Source organism: Mytilus galloprovincialis, chromosome 9, assembly GCF_965363235.1.
Source record: "Mytilus galloprovincialis chromosome 9, xbMytGall1.hap1.1, whole genome shotgun sequence".
NCBI classification, from domain to species: Eukaryota; Metazoa; Mollusca; class Bivalvia; order Mytilida; family Mytilidae; genus Mytilus; species Mytilus galloprovincialis.
The window spans coordinates 59192241-59219810 of NC_134846.1; the positions used below are offsets into that span (position 1 = coordinate 59192241).

Here is a 27570-nt window from a genome sequence, read left to right on the forward strand (position 1 = left end):
TTACTTAAAAAAACGAATCTAAAATTTCCAGATTTTTTTGTTGTTGTAAACATAAACATCCTTTTTGCTGATTTAGTTTTTAAAAAATCTCTTGACTGATATTCATTGAAATAATGTACATGCTTTATTTCATTTTTTTGCACATCAAACTTATTTAAAAACTTTTTAATTCGTTTTTTAAATCATAGTTTTATTTATTTACATTTTCAAAGCAGACGGAAGTAACGGATGAGCATGACAGTATTAGAGTAACTAATGACAACACATATCTGGCTCTAAAAGAACTGAAGAACATACATATGAAACACTAAATAAAAGCAACAATCAAGAGGTAAATAATTTAATGAATTTGTGTGCACCTTATTACTGTTGTATTCTAAATATTTTGTCAAAGCATCTTACGTTTTATAGTATTCAAAAAATGTAAGGCTTGCTTGCAGTCATCTGGTCATTGCATGTTGTTGCTTTGACAATAATACTGAACTCTGAAGTTTTTAACAATCTACTTTCGTTGTGAACAATAAAGATCCATTAAAAACATCTTACAGAGTATAAAAGTACATAAACAAAACAACTGTTGCAAATTGTACAAATATGCCCATGGTAACAACTTTTACATTGACTATTATACAGTATTTTGTAATTTGGGCTACATTGTACATGTATATGTTTAACTGATGAGCTCTCAAAGGGTTTTTTGTTCATGTTTCTTTGTTCATCAACATGCTTTATGGTTATTCTGTATCAGATATTTAAAATTCACCGAATTCTTATGCTACTTGATAATATATCGATATAACAAAAATTACAAGAAAAAAGAATGAGAACTCATTTAGGATTTTTTTCATTCCCAAAGGTTATTTAAAGTCTCTTATGTACATCAGTGGGATGAACCAAAATTAATGCTTTTGCCATCTATCATGTCTATGCACATTTTGGAAGCATATGATCATGATGATTATACACCTTACATGTCTGCATGTACATGTAACCAGAATATGGGACAAGTTGCTCTTGAGACAACTTTCAATGTAAAACGTTGTATTTCAATTTTATATTAATGCTCAAGCATATTGTTTTCTGTTGCTTCCCAACTTTTGAATTAGTTTTAGAATGAAATCAATAGGACTTAGACATGTTGGAGGTGAATTCAACTGCACAATTAGGATGGTGACTGTGACATAAACAGCAATTTAATTGTAATATTTTGCTGACAACAAATCATGACTATCCCTCTGTGTTATATGCACACCTGAATATCACATGTAAAGTAGAAAAGGTAAATTGCTGGTTAAATCTGATATCTAAGCATAATTATGAATGATTTGATATTGTGGAGGAAAAATTGAAGGGGAAACAATATGTCAATGCCTATGAGCAGGTGATGTGTGAGGGTTGCATTGTCATCTGTTTTTCTTGATTTGTTCTTTAAAAGATAACAATAACAATTTGTGTCTTAGTTGTTGTTAGACATTGCATTAAATTTCTTTTTCTAAAGCAAACTTTATTCTTCAGAGCCTAACACAACAAAATGGAGATACAGTATGTATACACGAAGAAGAGGTCTGAATTTGGCCGACAATGTAACTTCTCCGACAGACCAGCAGAACTTCATGTTGATATTGCACCAAATCCATCTATTGCACAGGAATATATTGAAAGAAATCCTGTTGACATTGGTATACAATGTGTCCAGGAAATGTCAGAGCATGAGGTAATATTCATTAAGGTTATTGAAGGTTATTAAAAAAACATAAAATTTCTATTTCCAAATGGCACATAATTAATGTGTTTTTTTGGATAAAGGCCATAATAGATGCCTAATGGTCTGTGAAGTTGGGATGTATATATTTGGGGGGAAAAGAATGTATCATTATTTCTTATATATATTATAACTTTTAAAGGAATTTTTTTTCCTGGAAAACAAGCTTTTATGTAATACATATTCATTTCCATTCTCAATTTTACATTAGTATGTCAGTACAATAAAACTTCAGAAAAAAAAAAACATTAAACAAAAAAAGAGAATAAAATAAAATAAATTTTATTGTTCAATTTAAAGATTTAAAGGTGTTTGTTGGAAATAATTTATAACAGGAGTTGGATCCAGGACATTGTGTAGTATTAGTTTTGGTGCACCAAAGGAAACTTGTATGTTCTATCCTTATAGACTGAAGTCTCATTTAGGTACTTATAAAACTTTTAACATAAATTGTAGATTAACACAGAAAGATTTGAGACAGGATCACGGGGTATAAACCACACAGAAGGAGGTTGGCCAAAAGATGTTAATCCTGCTGAAGTAGAACAAGTCAGCAGATATAGAAAGAAAGTAGAAAAAGATGAAATGTATATCAACACAATTCAACAACTTGGAAGTGTAAGTTCTAATATGGGAAAGCTTGTATATGTGAAAAAGATGTGAGAAAAAAAGAATATACTCTTTTCAAATATATTGCTCTCATGTCAAAGGTCTGGTAATTTTGTTTCCCTGTATAAATTGGAGGATAATAATTAAAACTTTTGAACTATATATCATAATTAAATAGTCAAGCAAACTGAAAATGTTAGAATATTTGATGCTAAACACAAACATGAATGTATAATTGTATACCCAATATCATTTATTTTTTTTTAATTAACCAATGATTGAATCAATCACATGTTAGAAACCAAAAGTTTTCTGTAAGCCAAAACAGAAAGTAAATCTTGGAGTGGGAAACATTTACAAAACTATATGTACATGTATGTATTCATACCAAGATGAAGTCATGAGAAAAATCTGATAGTTTTTTTTTGTTATTTCAGATTATGGAAAGCAGAATCAAACAGAATAATGCAATAGATATATATGAAGAATATTTTGAAGATATAGAAGGAGATTTAGTGGATGAAACACCCTCAGCAAAGACTATCAATGTATTCAGGTAAACATCTTACAATACATTTGCTATTCATTACTTAAAAAATACCCACTTTGCAAATTTTGTGTTTTTTTATAAAGTACCTCTATAAACTAAAAATCAAACATCTTGTTTTTCCATATTTGATGATTTTTCTTCAGAGATCCAAATGAAATCAAACGTACAGCAACACATATGTCTTGGTTTCCTGATGGACCAAAGAAACTGGCTGTGGCTTACTGTAACTTGGAATTCCAAGGATCAACACCAGATACCAGTATGGAGTCTTATATCTGGGATGTTGGTAAGTTTGAACAAATATACGTCTATTGTTGCTTATCTGATGTTCAGAAAACATGGAAAAACAGAATTCTCTGATGAATAGCTTCATTACATTGCACAGAAAAAGGCTGATAAAGAATTGTCCTTTAATTGTTAATTAGAATATATCAAAGAGGTCACTTAGTATATAAAGAATTAAGCTCATGTCTACTGCAGTGCACTGGTTTGTTGAAAATGGTACTTTGCCAATGTTATCATCAATTTATTGTTATTCATTCTGAACCAAAGCCAAATTGAAGAAAAACTTCAATATCATTTAATCTATCTGATATTTCATATATATATGGCCATAGGAGTGATATCTCTAAGAAGCCACTTCTCCCAGTTTCTCAGCACTTCAGACAGTCGGGTCACAAACCTGATGACTTTAACCGCATGAAAATTCTAGTGATTGAACAGAACATTCACTGGAGTGATGCCCAGCAACAGGTTCGGGAAAGCTTTTGGATAAAGGAACTTAATGTACATCATCCAAACGGCATCAATAAGAAATACTAACGGTTTTGTTTTTCACTCATTTTTACTGTTAATATACACAGTCACGTATATTGAATTATAGTGTTTTGTTTATATTATGATATTCAGGATTTTGGATTAAAATCAATCGACCAAAACTTACCTGTATTATTACTGATCTATTTTTACACCTTATACATTATGTCTCAGTATTGTTAAAACTTGTGACACTTGAAGAAGGCCATTTGTTGAGCCGAAATATTTGTCAACACGATTTAATAACAACATTTTCGTATTATAACATCTTATATCAGTACCGTTGTGCAAATCTTTAGACTGATATATATTTACATACAATTTACAAATGAATTGGTTTTCAAATCAGACACTAATTTTCAATTTTTCTGGACTTTTTATGTATTTAAAAAAACCAGATACGTAAATCAACTCCCCCCCTATTTTCCAGATATGTATTTACATGATTAAGTTCATTATATAAATAAGTATCATAACTCTTCCTCAATAGGCTTATTCTCTATTCAAATATCACATTTATATATTCTCATTTCAGAAAATCCAAACAAACCAGAAATGGTACTGAAGCCTGTTTCACCATTAGTATGTCTTGAATATAATCCAAAAGATTCTCATATATTACTTGGTGGTTGTTACAATGGTCAGATAGGTAAGTTGATTTATGGATCTCCAATTTGAATTAATTGGGGAAAAAAATGTATATATAGTTTTTGAAAAAAAATGAGATATATTCTTGTGAAACTGACCCAATAAAATAAATGAAACAATCAGAAACAATGTAGAATTTTGTCAGCATTGTAGATAGAAAGCTTGACATTATTCTTATATTTTATTGATTATTTACTTAGTTTTACTTCATATGTACACCTATATGTATCCTTTTTTTTCTTTGAAATAAGAATACATTTTGAGACTTACTTTTTCAGCTTATTGGGATACAAGGAAAGGTTCACAACCAGTAGAAATATCACCTATTGAACAAAGTCATCGAGATCCTGCATACAAAACCATCTGGATCCAGTCTAAAACAGGAACAGAGTGCTTCTCTGCATCATCTGATGGTCAAGTGTTATGGTGGGACATCAGGAAAATGGGAGAACCAACAGAAAAATTATACTTAGACCCTACGAAGAAACAAGATCCAACAAAAGCAATGGGAGCTATGTCATTAGAATATGAACCTACAATGGTATGTGCATCATGGTGTGAAGAATTGTACCTCTGTCTTCCTGATAGACTTAAATCTTTATTTAATCAATGTTACTGGAATAAACAGAAAAAAAAAACAATAACCTTTTTCATGTGTATTATAATCCTGCTGATGTATCATGTGTTTTTATAATGTAATATACTCTGTTTTTTTAAATATATTTTTAGTATGTAATAGGATTCTGAATTTCTGACACCAAAAGAAGAAACTATATGGAAATTCTGTACATATATACAACAATAGTAGATTTACATATGGGAGATAACTCATACATTTGATTTTTTACAGCCAACAAAATTTATGGTAGGATGTGAACAAGGAACAATTATGTCATGCAACAGAAAAGCCAAAACACCAGCAGAGAAAATAGTAGCTCAATATAACGGTCATCTTGGTCCAGTATACTCATTACAGCGTAATCCATTCTTCCCTAAAAACTTCCTCAGTGTTGGAGATTGGAAAGCAAGGGTAGGTTTTATTTTTCAAGAAGGAATAATGGATAATAAGAAGTCACAAGATTGTTGTCATGTTTTCATTTTACAAATTTGTTCAGTAGCCATTATCGGTTGCCTAAAAAATGTGAAGAAATTTGTAAAGTTGCGACTATCTTTTATTTATTTCCATTTCTATCTTATACAGTACATTTTTTTCATTTCTTATTTTCTGAAAGAGATTTTAAAGTAATGAAAAAATTTAGAAAGATATTTTTTTGTTTTATTGACTCTGCAAGTGAATGTATTTGTAATTGCAAGTATTTTTGTTGTAATTTTAGATTTGGTCAGAAGATATTAGAGAATCATCAATCATGTGGACAAAGTATGTTTATATCATAGTATATATTGAAATATTTTAATATGTACAGTTCTGTTTTAAGAGATATGGAAAAATTATGCTAGAATGAGCAAGTTGTAAAAAGTCTTGATAATAACTTTGATAACAGCTTTACCTAGAGTGCAATTATAGACTAGAGAATGGAAAAAAGAATTTGTCAAAGAGACAACAATCCCACCAAAGAGTAGACAAAGAATAATTACAAATAAAAATTACTTCAAGAAAAATAGAAAACAATTAAAAGTCAATGATATGGGCTTGCATAAAATCTTATAGTAGAATATCCTAAAGCACCAAAAAATCATCTTAAATATTTATGGTTTAGGTCCCTTTACTCTAAAAAAGAATATCCAAATTCCGAAATCTTTCAAAAACCGAAGGGAGCTAACTGTTGTTAAACCCAACAAAATTGTAAAGTAAATTTATCCAGGCATGCTTGAGGTTGTGTTCATTCATTGTTGTAATTCTGACTGTTAAAGTTCTATTATTGATGTTAACCAAACATATATTTATTTGAAATGAGTAATACAACTATCTAGAAAAGCATTGACTGATTTATTACAGACAATACCAGTCATACCTTACCGATGGATGTTGGAGTCCTGTCCGACCCTCTGTGTTCTTTATTACTAAGATGGACGGTACACTGGATGTTTGGGATATTATATTTAAACAGAATGATCCTACACTTAGTTTACAGGTAAACATTTATTGAAGATAGGCTCAACGATTATGTAGATGGAAACATGGTTATGTCCTTTTTTTAGAAATGTAAACAGTTAAATGATAGTTGTTCAGCTGCTACACAGTAACATGCTACAAATTAAAAAAATCCACAGATATATTTAGAACAAGTATTCTGTTCTCATGCATATGATAGTAATGAAATTCACAGTTTTATTCTAATTTAACTGTAAAAAAAAAAATCACAAAAATACCAAACTCCAACAAAAATTCAAATCTAAATGTCCCTATTCAAATGGCAAAATCAACAGCTCAAACATGTTAAAAAAAAAGGAAAACAACTGACATATTCCTGACTTGTGTTTCTCTTCACCTAATGCAGTTCATTCAAAGTTCCTACCCCACTTGCAATTTGTTTAATCAAACTAAACTGTTCATTTTTTTTTAAGTTGAGTACAATATATTTTTCTTTTTAGGTGTGTGATGAGCCTCTTCATAGTATACGTGTACAAGAACAAGGCAGATTGGTGTCATGTGGTTCACACTCAGGAACAACAACATTGTTAGAACTATCAGACAGTTTATACTCATTACAGAGAAATGAGAAGAATTTAGTTACTGCAGTATGTATTGTGTTGTTAAAATAACAAATTATATTGTGTTCTTATTATGAATTCTTCGGCAGTTAATTTTTTAGTATTATTCTTGTACATTATATTGAGTTATCATTGTGTAAAAAGAGGTTATTTGATTTCATATATTTTGGTATTCTCCCCTATTGAACACAAATTTGAAAGACATTTTTAAGCTTATTGTACTTATCTTTTTTGGTGAGACTTATTAGTAATGCATTGGAACAATAATTGACCAATTGATAGCATAAGACAAGTATTACATTTCAAAGTCAATATGAAATGAGATTGATTTTTGATATCCCCTTGTTCAACTTTATATTATCGGATTTTCCACAGTGAGATTTCATCATGATATTGATCGTTTGTATGTTTATGCAGAGACTTATACCTTGATAAATTCATTTAATTTTTACTATTATTTGCTAGATGTTTGAAAGAGAAACAAGAAGAGAAAAGATCCTAGATGCAAGACATAGAGAAATGAAATTGAAAGAAAGATCAAAGAGTTCAGCGGACAAAGATAAGGTAAATCTTTTGAAGTAGTTGATTGTTACGCATCTCAATACTAACAGTATAATTAATTTACAAATTTCATATAGTTTAAATGCAAAATACTGATTGAGTATTGAAACAGTTGTTCTAATTCAGATTAGAAAAATCATCTAAACGATCAACTTGGTATTTTTATTATCATTTGCTATTTTAGGATGAAGGTGAAAATAAAGGTGAAGGGGAAGAATTTAATGAAGAGGACTTGTACACAAAGGCAGAAAAAGAATTCTATAAAATCATTGAAGAAGAAAAGAAATTACATGAGAGACGACAAGCGACAAAAGACGACATGGACAAGGGAGACAAGGGAAAGGTTGGTTTATTCTCATACCTGAAGATTCTCATTTTAGAAATGTGTACCTAGTTAATTTAAGATTTGCTAAAAAAACAATGTTCAGATACTATTGTTTTTTTATAACCCCACTTTTAAGAATTAAACAAAGGACCTTAGTTTTAAAATTTTTATAATTGTTTTAATTAGTACTTAAATTAATATAATTATTTTTTTCTTTTAGCAATCACCAATCCAAGAAGAAGAGGGTGAAGAAAAGGCAAATGGACAACCTGTAAGTTTTATGTGCCTTAAGGGGAGACAATTTTGACATAATTTATATTGCATACTTTTTGAAGTAAGAGAGAAGGTACAAGTTTAACTCTGCCACATGTTTATGTGCTTTTCTCAAGTCAGTAAAACTCAAATGTTGTCTGTTATCATATCTTAATTTAGAGATTTTGGTATTCATGGCAGATTTTTTTAGTCTTTTAAATCTAATCACATTTTGTTAAGACTCTCACCAGGCAATTTTAGGATTGATGTACTGTAGACACATGTCTGTTGTTAAAAATCTTATGTTGACATTATAATCATAGAATATGAACACTACAAGTCAAGGACATACAAATGACTCTCTGCATTTTAATATTCTTCCAATTTTTTATTTATTAAATAGACTAATGGTTCAGGAGGGTCTCAAAAATATGAAGGATACCCTTAAACTGTAAGAATGTGTTAATGAACATTCATATAAAAGCACTTTTGTATGGAGCATGGTACACAACAATGCATTAGCATTATCTATAAGGAAGGGCACTATTTATGGTGATTGCTAAACATGTGTTTTTTCTTTGCTGTCACAGTGGCAAAATAAAAAAAATCTGCAAGGAAATTTCTGTTTTATAAATGAATTTTGTTTGCTTTATGTTTTTTAGACTTCACTAATAGAAGATTGTACAGGCAAAAAATTACAATATATCATAAAAAAAAGAGTAAAAATAGTACTCCTTAATTGAATGGTTGCTTTTGTCAAAGTATTGTAATTGGAAAATTATGATCATCATATAGTTTTGCATGATTATGGTTTTATCTTGAAATTTTAGAATAGAATAGATTTAGTTTTTTATGTGCATTTATTTCCCTTCAAACTGTATATTGTACCTTGAACTCTAGTGATAATTCATCTTTTCGTCAATCAAGACATTTCAATTTGAAAAAATTTAAACGTGAGACTAGTCAACATTTATAAAGAAAAGAGCAGTGTGGACATGCACAATAATCAATTTTAGTTGTTTTTTTTTTATCAATTTGACACCTTTTTTATGGTAACCTGTGAAAAAGTGGTCTTTCTTTGCTGTCACAGTGGCAAAACAGATGAATTTCGACTGATGAATAAGTAAACCTCATTTATTTGAAAATTAATCAATTAATTCAGAGAAGTATCTATTGGCTTTATTAGATTTCAAAAAAACTCCCAAGTTTATGATGTTTTATTGTATAGATAATGAGTGTGTTTCTTTCATTACAGGAAAAAGAAGAAGGAAAGAAAGATTAGTTTATCTAACATAAGACATCTTAAAAGAGGCTAAACAAAGTGACCTAGACATTATGACAACTACGATAGCATTTAGTTTTGTTTTCGTTTTGGATTAGATGCTGAATATCATATGTAATTACAACACAAATTTGAAGTGCCATTCATTACTTTTAAGAGAAACCATGTTTTTAAAAACTATAAGCATTTACAGGAAATGAAATGTGCTACGTTATTAATAGCCTTATAAAGAACAGAATTATTTATTGAAAATTAGTGGTTTTTACTTTATTGTGATTCCATCTTATTTATAATTGTTAACAGACAATACACTTTTTATATTTGTTATAACAAATAAATTACATGAAACAATATATTTTTGTATACATACTTCTTCAAGTAGTCTATTAATGCTCCTGGAATATTCATACGTCACTGATGGAAGTCACAGACAACAGGGTATGAGGATATCAAGTTCAAGTAGCATTTCAATGAATGTATATTCTTTTTATAAATTTTAGAATGGGAATGTGTCAAAGATGAATGAATGGCATAAAAAGTATTCAGTTTCTTAAGATCTTTTAAAGAATAAATTGTTGGCTTGTAATGAACAGCAAAAAGTTTAAAATATATTTTATTATTTTTCCTCTCTGTTTTTAATATCACCAAATTCTCTATCTTTTATATTTCCAATGATAGATTTATAAAAAGGAGTGTCGAGTAAAAAAATTATATTAAACACTGCTATACGTAAGAGTGACGGCCTGAAATCAAAAACCTAATCACTGGTTGTCTGTTTTAACATCTAGTGTTATTTGTTCTTTAATTTCAGTTTTGTAGTCTTGAAATTTATATATGGCTTGTCCTGAATCGTGACGCTTCAGAGCCTGACATATGGAATAGTAAACTGAAGATTACCTCTTATGTTTTATTTTCTATGTGGTTTTATGAGGCTTTTCTACCTCAGGCATAGATAACCTTAGCTGTATTTGGCAAAACTTTAAGGAATTGTGATTCTCAATGCTCTTCAACTTCGTACTTTATTTGGCCTTTTTAACTTTTTTAGATTCGAGCGTCACTGATGAGTGTTTTGTAGACAAAATGCGCGTCTGGCGTATATACTAAATTTAGTCCTGGTATCCTCAGAAATTGATTACCTTAGATGTATTTGACAAAACTTAATACTCTTCAACTTCATACTTTATTTGACCTTTTTAACTTTTTTGGATTCGACTATTTACTGTTTACAAATTTTTTAATTTTTTTAAAATACTTAGGGTTTTCTACCTCAGGCATAGATAACCTTAGCTGTATTTGGCAAAACTTTTATGAATTTTGGTTCTCAAAGCTCTTCAACTTCATATTTTATTTGGCCTTTTTAACTTTTTTGGATTCAAGCGTCACTGATGAGTCTTTTGTAGACGAAACGCGCGTCTGGCGTATATACTAAATTTAGTCCTGGTATCCTCAGAAATAGATTACCTTAGCTGTATTTGACAAAACTTAATGCTCTTCAACTTCATACTTTATTTGGCCTTTTTAACTTTTTTGGATTCGACTATTTACTGTTTACAAATTTTTGAATTTTTTTAAAATACTTAGGCTTTTCTACCTCAGGCATAGATGACCTTAGCTGTATTTGGCAAAACTTTTATGAATTTTGGTTCTCAATGCTCTTCAACTTCGTACTTTATTTGGCCTTTTTAACTTTTTTAGATTCGAGCTTCACTGATGAGTGTTTTGTAGACAAAATGCGCGTCTGGCGTATATACTAAATTTAGTCCTGGTATCCTCAGAAATAGATTACCTTAGATGTATTTGACAAAACTTAATACTCTTCAACTTCATACTTTATTTGACCTTTTTAACTTTTTTGGATTTGACTATTTACTGTTTACAAATTTTTTTATTTTTTTAAAATACTTAGGCTTTTCTACCTCAGGCATAGATAACCTTAGCTGTATTTGGCAAAACTTTTATGAATTTTGGTTCTCAATGCTCTTCAACTTCATATTTTATTTGGCCTTTTTAACTTTTTTGGATTCAAGCGTCACTGATGAGTCTTTTGTAGACGAAACGCGCGTCTGACGTATATACTAAATTTAGTCCTGGTATCCTCAGAAATAGATTACCTTAGATGTATTTGACAAAACTTAATGCTCTTCAACTTCATACTTTATTTGGCCTTTTTAACTTTTTTGGATTCGACTATTTACTGTTTACAAATATTTTAATTTTTTTAAAATACTTAGGGTTTTCTACCTCAGGCATAGATAACCTTAGCTGTATTTGGCAAAACTTTTATGAATTTTGGTTCTCAAAGCTCTTCAACTTCCTACTTTTTTTGGCCTTTTTAACTTTTTTGGATTCAAGCGTCACTGATGAGTCTTTTGTAGACGAAACGCGCGTCTGGCGTATATACTAAATTTAGTCCTGGTATCCTCAGAAATAGATTACCTTAGCTGTATTTGACAAAACTTAATGCTCTTCAACTTCATACTTTATTTGGCCTTTTTAACTTTTTTGGATTTGACTATTTACTGTTTACAATTTTTTAATTTTTTCAAAATACTAAGGCTTTTCTACCTCAGGCATAGATAACCTTTGGCAAAACTTTTAGGAATTTTGGTTCTTAATGCTTTTCAACTTCATACTTTTTTTTTCCTTTTTAACTTTTTTGGATTTGAGCATCACTGATGAGTCTGTTGTAGACGAAATGCGCGTCTGGCGTATATACTAAATTTTGTCTTGGTATCTATGATGAGTTTATTTATTGTTTTGCTGTCCCATTGACATATACACACCACGTTTCGAATTGAAAGCTCACCAGAATAACTTCTGTCACTTGATGTTTGTCAGCAACCCTTACTGTCTTTAAACTTTAACAAAAACCTCTTCTGAAACAAGTTGGCAAGTCAGGATAGAAATGAGCCTGAATTATCCTTAGAATATTTTTTTGACAATGTCTGATGATCCCAGCTACTTACTAACAAAGCCACCATGGCTTAAAATGAAAGAAAGGTGTCAAATGGAAGTATTGTCTAATATCTTGAAAATTATAACAGAAAAAGAAAATCTAGCACAATAGAAAAGTTTTCAGAAAGTCAAGATGTACCCTCTGTCCATCTGAATTAAAATAGTAGGATGATTTCTTGAGCAAATTATTTAAAATAATATAAAGATTTTTCTCATATTTTTCAAATGTTGCAGCTATCTTGAATATATAATAGATAAAGAAAAGAACAAAAATTAAAATAAAAGAGGATCAACTACACAAAATGTACAAATAATTAAAAATGATTGTAATTGTCAGACTCCGTTTTGCCTTTAAAGATGAATTTTGAAATGTCTTGACGAAAGAGAAAGGCAACACTTATGCATGCTGTTTGTAGCGGTGGTAGCAACAAGTTTGCGATTAGATCAGTTTTAAAGGATTCATTTATGGTAGGTCAATGATATTTGGTATGCAGTTGTATTAACATCTGTATATCTAATTTCAATCTTATTCTATATTATTTGGCCCAGCTTCCTTGAAGCAAGGTTTATTGCCTGTAACTTAATTGCTAAGTTTTGTTTGTAAATTAGTGAATGGGTCAATTTTTTTTGTAACCAATTAATACATATTTTAGCAATTTAAATGAATAATATAGTAGACCAAGAGAAATGCACATAACCAATAACCAAGACAATTAAGAACTTCAAAGGTCAAACATGACCAAATTATAAACTAAATGTCTTCTCATAATAGCAGTTATGATTCATTTATGCATTTTTTATCTTGAAAATATACATACCTAGATAACTAATCTAAGTCTTTATAATCACTAACATCATATGTAAACTTACTCCCACCTTGAAACCTCTTAATTTGTTCATTTGCGAATAAAATATTAATTGTTTGGAAGAGCCTTATATGAATTAAATGCTATTTATATATGGATTTGACACATAGCATATTTGACGGACTGAGAACACATAAAAAAATAAAAGATTGAAAACAAAACTAGAACCTAATAAACTCATCATAGATGCCAGGATTAAATTTTGTATGTACGGCAGACACACGTTTCTTCTTAAAAAAGACTCATCAGTGACGAATGAATCCAAAAAAGTTAAAAAGGCCAAATAAAGTACGAAGTTGAAGAGCATTAAGTTTTGTCAGATACAGCTAAGGTAATCTATTTCTGAGGTAGAAGTCCTTACTATTTCAAAAAATCAAAAAATTTGTAAACAGTTAATTTATAAATATCAATGATAATTCATATGTCATCACAGAAGTGCTGACTACAGGGCTGGTGATAACCTCCAGGATTTAAAACTCCACCAGCAGCTGGCATCGACCCAGTGGTTGAAAATTAATAAAATCATCATAGATATATACCAGGATTTAATTTTGTCATAAACTCATCATAGTCTAGATACCAGGATGGAAAAGCCTCTGAAGCAAATGCTATTTCTATATTGAGTTGACACATACCATATTTGAAAGACTGAGAACACATCAAAATTAAAAGTTTGAAAACAACACTAGAATTGATTGTCTACGTTTTTTAATAATTGAAGTTTCTGGTCATTGAATATCTGTGTTATCCATTCTTTTGAAGTATTTGTGCTTTTAAATTTAACATTTGATTAAGGACTTTCCGTTTTGAATTTTCCTCGGAGTTCAGTATTTTTGTGATTTTACTTCTTTCAACCATTTAGTGCATATAGTAGAGAAAGAATGTCATGATTTACAATGTTGAAATCTAATAACGATTAGATAGAGGAATTTCTGTTTAGAACATCTCACTGTATTGCTTTTTGCAATGTTGTGTTTCTCATTTCCTTATTGTGACATTTCGAAATGTGGATAAGCATGGATGGTGATGCATGCATAACAGCTTTATTACTACTAGGATATTCTTATCCTGTCGTTGTACCCTGTCTTTTCCCTTAAAGATTGTGTATGGATTTATTTGATTTGAACATTGTCAAACTACTGTTGCCCTAAGGTTACTACCACTAAGTCTCCGAAACCGCATGCTCGAGTAAATGAGCTCTGAAATGCTAAAAGACCCCTTTTAGCCCTATAACAAATAAAAATGAGCCGGCCCGGCTTTCCCTGGCCCTAGCCCAAAGCTTCTATAGTCTGCAAGCAATACTCAATCACACTGCTTGTAAATACTTAGTACACATGTTTCATGCAGTTGTAACACCGAAAAACGATTTAAACACAGCCTCAAAACCGTCCCAGAAATAATCTATACAAGTATTAAATTCTGTCCTCTTCATTTAATATATCTGATAATATAAAGCCCCCATTTAACAGATTTCATCTTCTAAACTGTTCTAGTGGCATATTAAACTAGCAGAACATATAATTTGAAAACCGATTTAGGTTTCTAGGAAATGCCATGGTTATGGTTATGCCGTGGTATAAGAAAGAATGAAAGGAGGAGATTGAACAAAGTCAACAGTCGAATGATATAAACACGAAGCAATATAACAATTAATTTATTGAACATTTAAAAAGATTCATATCAACTTCTAGCACCATGTATCAAATGCCTTATTTTGGACAATTTTGGATTTCAAGTAACCATTGAACTTCATATTTTTTTTAATTGGAGGGCCACTAATCCACATTGTTTTCAAAAACGCTCATCTCGTGTACCAAATCAAAAATATCACTTTTTTTTTACCTGACACGGAACTAACGAACGAACACACTGACTGGAAAACACACAATACTAGTACCCTCTACTGCGGACCATATAAGTATTTTTTACACCCATTTATTTAGAAAATGAAGTACTGGTATTAGTATTTATTCGAAGGTTTAATATTTCAGAAAGGAGTTAGTTTTATTATATATAAAATGATGTTTTATAATAGAGATTCTTCTGGGATGTACCAGGTGTTCATTTTTCATGATTTGATAACTAAAATCAGCTTTGAATTCAGTGTCCACTGGAACTATTACATATCTATTGGTCGAAGCTTCCACGATTAAGGGATAGCATAAATTAGCTTAAGTAATTTTTTGATTGATATATACTAGTTTGTTTTCATTATTAGGTTATATATATATTACACAAAATCTTAAATGCAAAATAATACCAACACAAGTACCGCGTACAGAGTAATCCTTTACATTAATGTACTACAACGCTGATGAATTGTCAAATTGTAACTTACGTTCTATTATTGTGCTAATACTGTGGCACAATAATCCATAGCTGTCAACAAAATCCTCCTCCTAGTGTCTGTGAAAACTTTAGAAGTAATAATTTAACCAGTGGAAACTGTTGGTTCAAGGACATTAAACTTCTATCAAAGGAACTATGGTAGAAGACATAAGTTCTGGGATACCGTACATGCAATCTGGGAGATATATGGGTCATTATAAAAAAGTGCAAATTTCGACTTGGTAATATTTTGAAAAATGATATCATTGTTTAAAACATTTAAATGTGTCCCGCTATTCTATAATATGGTAGCAACGATATTCAGAAATATGCAATGGGAAAAATGAAGAGTTCCTTCAATTTTAACAATATTAGGTCATCCTTTGATAGAATCGTGTCAAATGATGTTACCAATTCAAAGCATGCATTTAGGTACTAAATGTTATCGTTTAACACCAAACAACTGTTCCAATTTGCTGTTTAGGTTTAAATTACGACTTATTGACATTATTCATATAGCTGTGCATTCTATTCAAACATGAATTTCAGAATACATTGTCGTAAAAAAGTTGGCTGTCGTAATTATGGCCGTTGTGAATACTAAAAAATACACTTAAACTGAATATATGAGAATGTATCAGATTAAATAATAATACTATACCTAATCCTTCGTACACGACCTAAAAACACTTTCATTTATAAATAAAAATAAAAAAAATGTCGCATTTTTATATAATAACAACCTTCAGTAACTCCAATGACTCAAAAAAGTATCACCATTGTCATCATATTTCAAATTTTTACCTTTAATAAGTACTGAACACAAGGCCAAGAACACCGAGCAAGAGAAAAAGATGAAAAAAAAATTCTTAGGCTAAAATATCTCAAATTATATAACATAACACCAATAACTAAAAATGTCAATAGTGTTACTAAATAGTGTTTTTGGTGTTACCAGCATGCATCAGTCTGTGAAAACTTTTTGTATATGTAATACATGCTATTGTTGATAAATAAACTTATCATAGATACCATGACTAAATTTAGTATACGCCAGACGCGCGTATCGTCTACAAAAGACTCATCAGTGACACTTGAATCCCAAAAAGTGAAAAAGGCCAAATAAAGTACGAAGCTGAAGAGCATTGAGGACCAAAATTCCTAAAAGTTTTGCCAAATACAGCTAAGGTAATCTATGCCTGAGGTAGAAAGGCCTTAGTATTTAAAAAAAATTAAAAAATGTGTAAACAGTAAATTTATAAATATAACAATAAATATTGTTAAATAAGTATTGTTTTTTTCATAAATAATATGATGTTTTGCGTGTTTAGCATGAAAGAAGCACAAAACAATGCTGATTGTCATGATATATTCAGTGGTGTCACTAAACTGGTCAATGGTGTTAATTTATCAAAATGATCTCACCATTTACAGTAACACCAATGATTTAAGGTGTAATTGAAGATGAAGTTACGAAATAAGTGCTCCATTCCCCTATTCTATATGTTGGTACTGGTGCATGTTTCTACATTAAATCAATATATTTCAAAATTCAAAGTTCCTGAAATGTTTCCTCAATGCTCTTCAACTTCGTACTTGTTTGGCTTTGTAGATATTTTGATGTGAGCGTCACTGATGAGTCTTATGTAGACGAAACGCGTGTCTGGCGTACTAAATTATAATCCTGGTACCTTTGATAACTATTTGCACCACTGGGTCGATGCCACTGCTGGTGGACGTTTCGTCCCCGAGGTTATCACCAGCCCAGTAGTCAACACTTCGGTGTTGACATAAATATCAATAATGTGGTCATTTTTATGAATTTCCTGTTTACAAAACTATGAATTTTTCGAAAATCTAAGGATTTTCTTATCCCAGGCATAGATTACCTTAGCCGTATTTGGCACAACTTTTTGGAATTTTGGATCCTCAATGCTCTTCAACTTCGTACTTGTTTGGCTTTGTAGATATTTTGATGTGAGCGTCACTGATGAGTCTTATGTAGACGAAACGCGCGTCTGGCGTACTAAATTATAATCCTGGTACCTTTGATAACTGTGTTCAAAAAATGTAAGGGTGCACCATGGACACTATTTTCAATTATGATATAGCTTTTACTTACTTTTAAGATTTTGTCATTAAATTTCAACATAAATGTTTGTTTTCTTTTGCATAAAATGCTGACACTAGGTAACATTGCTAAGGGAGAAACTATTGCAACTGCTGAAATCTTGAGAAAGATAACTCTTATCTTACCAATTTGTCTTTTGGTTACACCATTGACTTTAAAAATGAGACTTTTCCTTTTGGTGAATTTTTTTATTATAGAACCTACATACACCTCCCAAATCATTAAACAATGTTTGTGTATATCAAAATGCAATAAAAAGTAATAAATCCTAATAACAAATGGTATAAATAAGAGTCCTACTTTAGGTCTGAAAGTATTTGAAGTAAAAAATAACAGTTGATTCTTGCTATATCCAAGGGTTTAAGAAATCATTAAAGATGGTTTTTTTTTATAACATTTCATACTGTAAACTGTGTATAGTGTATCACAAAACATTCATATCTAACATATGCAAGTGTTATTTTGATACATTTTGATATATGTTCATGTCTTTTGACTTAAACATACCAAATAACATAGTTTTGCATATTTTTTTGATAATGACCCATATACTCCATATCGTTCGTTGTTTGACTATATTACTACCTCTCGATTATTTCAGAAACGGAAAGTTTACGATTGGAAAGCAGAAAAAAATCTCTTTTCGAAAAGTTCATTTCACAAGCGATAACTTTCTGCACACTCGCAATAGACAGGACCGATAATTGCTAATGCCTTACTGTTTATGTGTTATTAAACATTATTACAAATCAAAGGTGTCTGATTAACTGACGCATAATCAGCATTCACATTCTTATAACCAGGTAACACACATATGATGATGTTTTGACTATCGGTTCATGAATTTTAAAAATATACGTGATATTTAACCCTTACTGCAACAAAAGATACTCTCAAGAACATAAAGAGGTTTCTTGTTTCTCATTGAACAATTCATAGAATGTATTTTTATTATTAATCAGCTAATATCAATATAAATCATTGTTTTATGTGGTGTCTTCATACTAATAAGACACTATTTTCTCATTTTCTGATTTTCCTCATCTGGCTGAGCGAACCAACTATGCAACACAATAACTGCCAGAATGATTTCAGGTTTAACATCACTTCACAAGACAACACGACGATGCCACGATGCAACGATGGCCTTTAACATTTTAATATTCGTGCATCTTTTGTAAACGAAACGAGCATCTGGCGCAAATATATTTCAATCCCGGTATCTATGATAAGTTTATTAATTTGATTCTCTTTTGAAGTTGATATATAACGTAATTTGAAAGAAAATACATACCTTTTTTTAATCTATTTACCATGAATAAAAGTAGATTTACGGTTTGTATTAATTAGATAGCAACGAAACGACAAAAACTAAAAGAAATACACCTAAGGCCAAATAAAAATATATGTGTGGTTCCAGTAACCCTACCGTTCCTACTTTTTCGGCTTAAAAATAGCCTACCCTAAAGATTTTATTGTCATTTTTCATTAAGCACTGTTAAAGACAGAATGTTGCTCCCATAGACTCAATGCAAAAAAAAAAAAAAAAACAAACCATAAAATAAAAAGAAATCCCTACCTACCTACCCTAACTTTTTTTCAGACGTAACTGGAACCACACATACTTTTTTATTTGGCCTAAAGGTCAACATACAGTCTTCAACTGGCAGGTATCTTTAAAATATGTGACTCTCCAAAGCGGTCAAATTCTGAACTTTGTTAATACCTGCCCCATAAAGATCTGCCTTAAAAAACAAATTCTTTAACTGACAAAAACAAACAAAAGAAAACCCCATTAATATTTGTATTATCTGAGAAAACAACTGACGAAGTTGCTAACTTAGGACAGGCTTGTTGTTTCCTTACTAATCGTAAAGTTTGGAAAATACTAAAGTAAACATATACACTCTCTTATCACTTAAAATACGAATGATGACGTTAACATTATTTAAACACATTTCTTCAACACTCTCGCTGAATTTGTTGTCCGAAGACTGTAAATATTATATATAAACAACGAAAATCAATCAGTTAAATGATTTTTACACGAAAAAGCATAGCAACAATTTTATATTTACTGTTGAGTTTCATCAATGGAATTTCAACTAATAAACAAGAAAAGAAAGAGAAGTTCGAGATTTTGGATAAATTAGAATTACAGGCAAAGAAAGAACAATTTTACATTCAAAAAGAAATATCACAATTGAAGGATTTTAAGTATGAAATGCAGCAACAGTTGAGGGAGATAAAAAGTGCAAATTTATTTCTGACCAACAGAGTGGATTACCAAGAAGAAAGGATACATATACTGGAATCTATATTGCAACAGTTCAAGGGAATAGGTTGGTACATCTACATCGTTATTTTGCATATATCATTGAAAAAGCTATGGAAGAACATATGAACTTGTACGTTTAAAGGTATCTCGTTGCAAAGAGATGACTGTAAATAGAGTTTACCATGTAATGTCTAGTTGACAGGTTGACAGCTTTCAAGATGAATACTTAAACAGTTGAACAAATTTGGTCGTAAATAATCGAATCGGTTTTTTCATGGATCAGCACGAACGTAAATTGATTGCAATTGTTCGGAAGTTTGTTATATGGTACCTAATCTTAGGCAAGTTATTAATGCATTATATACATTATACTAGTATATTTTCCGACGAAAAAAAAATATATCAAGAAACTAATGTTCAAAGTCCTTCGAGCAAAGCGGACACAAAAATAGATTGTTATTATACGATCACTTTAAGTAATATAACTCCCTCAGTATTTGCACATCGTTGGCTTTAGATTTTAGCATTATAACACATAATGAAGGTAAATCTATGAAAGTTGGAAAAATGAACCAATGTGTAAGTGTCAATTATATTTTACATGTTCGCAAATACCGGTATGAGGATAAAGAAAGACATCTAGTTCTGTGATTACCAAAGTAGTTACTATTGATTTTAGTTTGTCTTATCATACAGAGTATTATACACGTGCTCGATCTCCTCTGCAAATCATCAAGAAATCACATAAAAACATTGTGTCGACGTCCACGTCCACTACAGTCTGCATAAAACACCGAAATTATCTTATATTGCCTGTATTAATCTGAAGCCTTTTTTTAAATGATACATAACTGTTGTCTACAACCAGTATTAATATACATTTTATCCGTTTCAAATTCCAGGGTTGAATGGAGCGACACCAGCTTTTTATGCATACATGACAAAAGATGAAAATAATCCAGGAGTTGGACACACACTGATATACGACAATGTAATTGTCAATTTTGGTAACTCATACAATCATTCAAGTGGAAGATTCACAGCTCCAACCCCAGGGTTATATATTTTTTCTTATTCAACAATTCCGTCCAGCAATTCAGATATTCCTACTGAAATTGTGAAGAATCAAGAAGTCATTGGCGCAACCTATTCGAATAATAGATATCACTATACTTCAACCTCCTCTTCGACTGTTGTCGTTAGCATGACTGCAGGTGATGTATGCTTTGTTCGAACAAGCAAATTCAATACTCCTAGTGGGAGTGTCTATAGCCGAAATGATGGACGAACATCGTTTTCTGGATGGCTTCAGTTTTATGTAGAATAAAGAAGGCAAAGATTTTAACTTGCAGTATTACTTGGGAACCAATTAAACAGCCTCTTTATTATTATCATAGTCATACGCGACAGTGTTATTTCAGCTCTTTCAATCACTGCGCATTATTTTTAATTTAATTAGATTAAAATTTGGACGATTTTTGTTCAGTGGCATTCCACAAAATAAAGTTGTAGTAATCAATGTTCATGATACATGCAAAATATCGGTAGTCACGGATTTCTTGTTCTACATTCTACACAGTATTCGTTTTTTGATTTTGCAGAAGGCCATACGATGACCTTTAGTTGCTCAAGTCTACGTCTTGGTGCATTTGGGTCTCAATTGATATTAGAAAGCCTGTAGACAGCTTTGAGATTAAACTGAAGTAGTTTTGCAGTAACTGCAGGTTCGAAGAGCGATGCTTTTCACGGTAATATGTGGACGTTTTATTACCCCCCTTCTATGGCATACATTTTAACTCTTGCAGGGCATCACTTTATTTGCAAAGAAGGCAAGGCTTTTTTGGTCAGGTCAATCCGTACGGATCTTCAAGACCATTGACTAATACCATGACCCAATTCAGACATAACCTGGAATAGGGTAACCATCCTTTTCTTGTTGAAAAGAAAGACCGTCGATTATTTATAGCACCAGATCCAGTGAAGAGGGCAATAATGGGGAAACTGAGAAGTAAATTTCTTTTCTTTAGGTGCTGTTTGATCTTTATTAAATGACAAAGGAGAGGAGTTTGATGATCTAAAATTTATCCTTCAACTGGTGGACCCAGCCTTTGGGTTTACACAACTTCCTTTTATGGGCACCTTTTCCAACCTCACATGGGATAATGCACTTATTTTAATGCCTCTTAATGAGACTCTGTTTTCTCCATTAGTAAAAGGATAAGTTATCCAGCCTCCCTTTTTGAACATTTCAAGATGAAGCTAGTAAATAAAGGCAACTGAAGTATACTGCTGTTTAAAACTCGTAAATCCATGGACAAAAAACAAAATTGGGGTGATACTGTCATCCAGTATAATATTTTTTGTTCTACTAGTTTTCATGCTGTAAGGCTACCGGACTGGTAAACCTGTTGAGAGGATGATGTACAAATGAATATTTAGAAAAATAAAGTCATAACTTCTCAATCACCTTCAGCTACCTTCCCTTCAAATAAAGGTTATTTTCAATCGCCACATCAACCCAAGAGATCAGTTGGTAGTGAAAAAAGATAAAGTTGTTAAGAGGAAGTAGTCTAGTAAATGATGTTCTTCCTCTTCTTTAGTACTATATTGCGGAGCGGAGAAGGAGCGTTTGCCAACTGCTTGTCCTAAAATGCCAGACTGACTCACTTCCTAGATCAGTCAAATCTGATCACTTCAGACAAGTGGGTTCTATCTGCCACTGCAGATGTGTTGGTCAGTTGTAGAAGACAAAAATCAATAACTTCAAACAAGATACCATAAGGATCATTCAGGCCAGGTGTGGTTTAAGAGGAATTACAAAAAAAGTTAATGACAACCTACAACAGAATCCAAGGGATACCAACTGCTTGTATTGTCGAAATGAAGCATTGAGCAATTCCAGTATTAGCACATGCTTTACATCCCAGCTCCTTTGTTCTACCAGGGGTGATCTGAGCCGGATCATCCATACCAGACCACTTCAGCTTCAGTTTCTATGTTTTTCATGCTTTCTTTTGTTTTATATCATTTTGGCGGGAATGCCTAATCCACAATAAAACTTAGAATTATCTATGTACACTTACAAAAAAAAATGTTGAAAAATTCATTTTCTAATCTGGGATTTGAACTCAAGCCCTTTGGCATATAAAGTCACGACACATTACCCAACACCAGGACCACTGGATACTAACTTTCAGTAATTTAACATATTTAAAGGAAGCAAGATATTTTCATGAGTGGGGTGAGTTGGCAGATCTTTATTCAGTGGGATTTTAACCCTTTCATATCTATGATTTCTAAGGGGAAGGAAAAAATATTCAGATCAAAATTAAAAACAGGAGTTGCACAATAGCATTATATGGTTAAGAACATTAGATTTGGAGAAAGACTTACTAAATTGCAATAAGGGGTTTTGAAAGAGTTGCAGATTCAAAATGAGTACTACATGTATCAAATAAAGTATTTGGATAGTCCATGCTTTGGTAAAATGAACCTAAAACTTATTTGCTTTATAGTCATGAGTAATAACTATCCAGTAATGATCATTCCATGATAATATTACAATCTTAAAAAGAAAACTGGAGGTGCACTGACCCTGCACAATGGCATTATATACATGAAGTACATGTCTGAGAAGGATTCATCAAATCATGTTTATAGGTATCAGAGAAACTGATACAAATGTGTATTTTAGTGCATAAAGGATGAAGTCCATGTCCTAACAATGATAACAGCAAAAATCAAACAGGTCAAAAATTAATTAGGAGGTGCAAAAGAACATTATGTGAGTTAGTTGCTGTGAAAGTTTTACAAATTCTGTCAAACTGTTCATGATCAGTTTTACAAACATAGAACAGAAGGCATAGGGTTCAATAACAAATCACAAAAAAATGAAATGGAAATAGTCTTTATTTATTATCACAGAATATTGCTGCACCATGGTTACTTTTTATGTACATATTACAATTCATGTGCTTAGTTATCAACAATGAACATATATCTGTATTACAGTAAATGCATTGAGTCAGAGCTTTTAATAATTAAAGATAAATCTATGTACACACATTTCTACATGTGTATTACAATTCATGCGCCGAGTCATTGCTATCATGAAATGATAACTCTATATACATACATATGTATAACAATGCTGAATCAAAGCTTCATGATATGATTACTCTATGTACATATAATAATTCACAGCTACAAATAACATCATTCCATGCATTTTTTAAGCCATATAATCTATAAATGATTATTTATGTACTTTACATTCATAACTATCCATGTTTATATTACAATTTTTGTGTCATATTATAAATGAAAGATATTCTTTTGAGAATTTTTCAAAACTATCAAGCAGAAAGTTTGGACAAGATAAGTATTTTGTTTAAATATCAAGTATGATTTAATCAAAATGTCACATGAATGAATTCTCATTTATAAGGGCTGTTCCAAAAATAAATTTGTTAGGGTTGGGCACTTATTGTTTAACCCTGCCATGCATTATATGATTAAGTTTAAATAAATACTCCTATTATTGTTCAGGCTATCTTTCTAAAATAACCAGTGCTCTTCAAATTTAAACAGAAATACCTTTTGACCATATCCCATCCCCATACCAATCAATTCTGGAACAGCCCTAAGTAAAATATGACTTTTCTGTGTTCTTCATAACACAGTTACACTTATAAATTATTTATACAAAGCATTAATGGTTTCTGTAACATACTTCTTTCTTTAAATTCGAATTTACAAACTACTTAAATAAATACATTCATAAAGTCAACAACATATATCCTTACATTAAGATAAAACATTGCAATTGTGTCAAGAGTTCCATTCAATTCACAGGAATTAATTTAGTAAATTCAGATTTGAAGCCTTAAGAAATATTTGCTTCTTATGGATTTAATTCAAATTAGTAGAATAGTCAGTGATCAATAACTTAATACCACATCTTTAACAGAACTATTCATTCAAAATCAGTGATCACTTTTAATTTAATTAAGACTTCATAATAAATCAATTATACCATTTACATTATCAATTAAGACTCTGTGATCCACTACTTGTATCCATAACACTTCAATTAAGACAGGATGAACAAAATTTTATATCCCACTATACTTTCAGTTAAGATTTAATGATGAATCATATAAATCCATAACACAATCTATTAAGACTTGGTGAACATTCACTTTTACACATTACTCTATCTATTAAGACAGAACATGTACAATCACTTATACCTAAAGGCTATTACATTATCAATTAAGACTGGGTGAACAATCACTAATATACATAACTCAATCCATAAACTAAGATTGTGTGAACATAAACAATCACTTATACCTATAACACTATCAATTAGTAGACAATCATTTATACCCATTACACTATAAATAATAACTCAATATTCAATCATTTATACCCAAAAAAATCTATGAGCAGATAGTAATGTAACATTTTAAACTGAAATGCAGCTTTATGAGTGTCTAAGTAAAATATTTAGAAGGCTTCAAATATTTAAAAAAGAAAAAGCCTTGAGATTTTTGTCATCCCCATTATACTTTACAATTTCAATATCTTAATGCAAGACATGGTTATGGATTGAATAAGTTTATTGCATTATTAATGATTTTTCATAAGATAAGTTATTGGTGGACATTTCACAGATATAAGATATACAAATATCCTGAAACAGTTTACACCTCAATACATAGATAAATCAATAAACTCTAAAAGGTCATAAAGAATTTAATTAGAGGTAAATCAGAAATGACAATACCATGAAACAAGAATGTGTCCATAGTACACGGATGCCCCACTCGCATTATCATTTTACATGTTCACTGGACCGTGAAATTGGGATCAATACTTTAATTTGGCATTAAAATTAGAAAGATCATATCATAGTTAACATGTGTACTAAGTTTCAAATTGATTGGACTTCAACTTCATCAAAAACTACCTCAGCCAAAAACTTTAATCTGAAGCGGGACGAACGAACGGACGAACGAATGGACGAATGAACGGAGGCACAGACCAGAAAACATAATGCCCCTCTACTATCGTAGGTGGGGCATAAAAACATTTCATAAGAAGATATCAGAGTTGGGTGATGTAAACAAACAGATTGCTAATTTGGTATCAAATATGTCAACTGTTCAAATCACTTTTAATCAGAAAAATGTGAGTAAGATTATAATATGCAAAGTCAAAATAGACAGAAAAACAAATTTGACAATGGTAATACCCCTTTTGAAAGTGAAAATAAAATGTCTGATAAGGGGCTTGAGATTATCCAATGATAATCAAGAACTGAATATTAATGATATAGTTGACACAAATGGTTATGCAGAAGTTTTTTCTGTTGAACTGGAGAAGAGCCCCAGAAATTGTGAAACAAAATAGATGATCAGATGGAATCGTAAGTTGATCAGGCAATCTACAAGCCATTAAAACATCAACAAAACTTGATGACACTTACTCAGACTCAGGGGACTAGAACACTAGCAGTATAGTCTAGAAAGTCAACAAGGACCTAAAAAGGGTGTAAGAGCAAGAAACAAAGAGACCAAGATCCGCAATTACAAAATGTGCAGAAACAGACAACAATAACTTAAGTGACTGTATCTAAATCTCGGGAGGTCATGCAAAGTGGATATGATATCAGAGACAGCATGACTTGAGACAAGCTCAAAATAAATAAAGTTATTACATTGGTTGCAATGAATTACATTGATTTCCCAGTTAAATAAAAACCAATAATTTCACATGTGAAATAAACATGTTATTTCACTCTCTGACGTCATACAACAATAGGCGTTGTCAAGACGTCGATAACAGCGGATCAAAACAAATTGTGAATGCATAGTTCTCTAAATCATTGTAATCTCAAGTAAAAGTATTGTCTTATATCTCATACTGACAATTAAATTGAAAAAAAAACAAACAAACAAACAATAACAATGTCATAAAACTATTTCTTTCCATTCAGCTTTCAAACTTCTAGTGCTCACCATGCTCACATATGATAAAGACATCATTTTTCTACAAACATATTTGAAGAATGTCAGCTCTAAGACTAGCATATTTAAAAATTAAAATTATGTATAAACTTCCAATAAAAATTTCTAATCAAGCTGCTGTTACTAATTCAGAATGCTAAATGTTTTGTTCTGATCCAGTGGTCTGAATTCATTACATAGAATAACACAGAATATTTTATAATTCACTGTTACTGTCATCCATTTTTTGAACCATCTTTTGTTTTTTTATCACCATAATAAGTCTTCCACACTTCATCAACTTTTTGAACCCAGTCTTGAGATCCTAATTTTTTATCTTCTAAATAGTATGTTCTGTTAGGCTGAAAAAATATCAAATGTCCAAATTACTCTCTTTAATTCTAATCAAGTGCTGAAAAATCTAGTTGCAAATAATAGTATTTCATCATCTACAATTTTTTTTATCTATACTTGATGTCATTGACATACAAAAACACTTTTTGGGCCCTCATTTGAGCCAG

At 31.0% G+C, this 27570-nt stretch overlaps 2 protein-coding genes and 1 long non-coding RNA gene across 5 annotated transcripts in view; 2 read left to right on the top strand and 1 right to left on the bottom strand.

The window, feature by feature from the left end:
* The first annotated feature begins 212 nt into the window (after positions 1 to 212).
* Positions 213 to 9831, top strand: LOC143045444 (dynein intermediate chain 3, ciliary-like). Its single transcript, XM_076217941.1, has 15 exons — positions 213 to 331; positions 1516 to 1714; positions 2219 to 2380; positions 2809 to 2927; positions 3065 to 3207; positions 4273 to 4386; positions 4664 to 4926; positions 5236 to 5415; positions 5720 to 5763; positions 6343 to 6478; positions 6939 to 7085; positions 7524 to 7622; positions 7804 to 7962; positions 8165 to 8215; positions 9452 to 9831. Exons 2-15 carry the CDS (start codon positions 1532 to 1534, stop codon positions 9476 to 9478), a joined length of 1827 nt encoding a protein of 608 aa, XP_076074056.1. The 5' UTR covers positions 213 to 331; positions 1516 to 1531; the 3' UTR covers positions 9479 to 9831.
* A 9834-nt stretch (positions 9832 to 19665) lies between these two features.
* LOC143046994 (uncharacterized) lies at positions 19666 to 21381 on the top strand. The gene is made up of 2 exons (XR_012969352.1): positions 19666 to 20100; positions 20939 to 21381. It is a non-coding gene; the product is annotated as an uncharacterized LOC143046994 (long non-coding RNA).
* Positions 21382 to 23927: 2546 nt separating this feature from the next.
* The window catches only part of LOC143045446 (3-phosphoinositide-dependent protein kinase 1-like), a 28355-nt gene continuing 24712 nt past the window's right edge, over positions 23928 to 27570 (bottom strand). For all 3 annotated transcript variants that reach the window (XM_076217951.1, XM_076217949.1, XM_076217950.1), the window contains one exon: positions 23928 to 27411. In XM_076217951.1, coding sequence (XP_076074066.1) covers positions 27286 to 27411 — 126 coding nt within the window. In that variant the 3' untranslated portion in view covers positions 23928 to 27285. The remainder of the gene's footprint in view (positions 27412 to 27570) is intronic.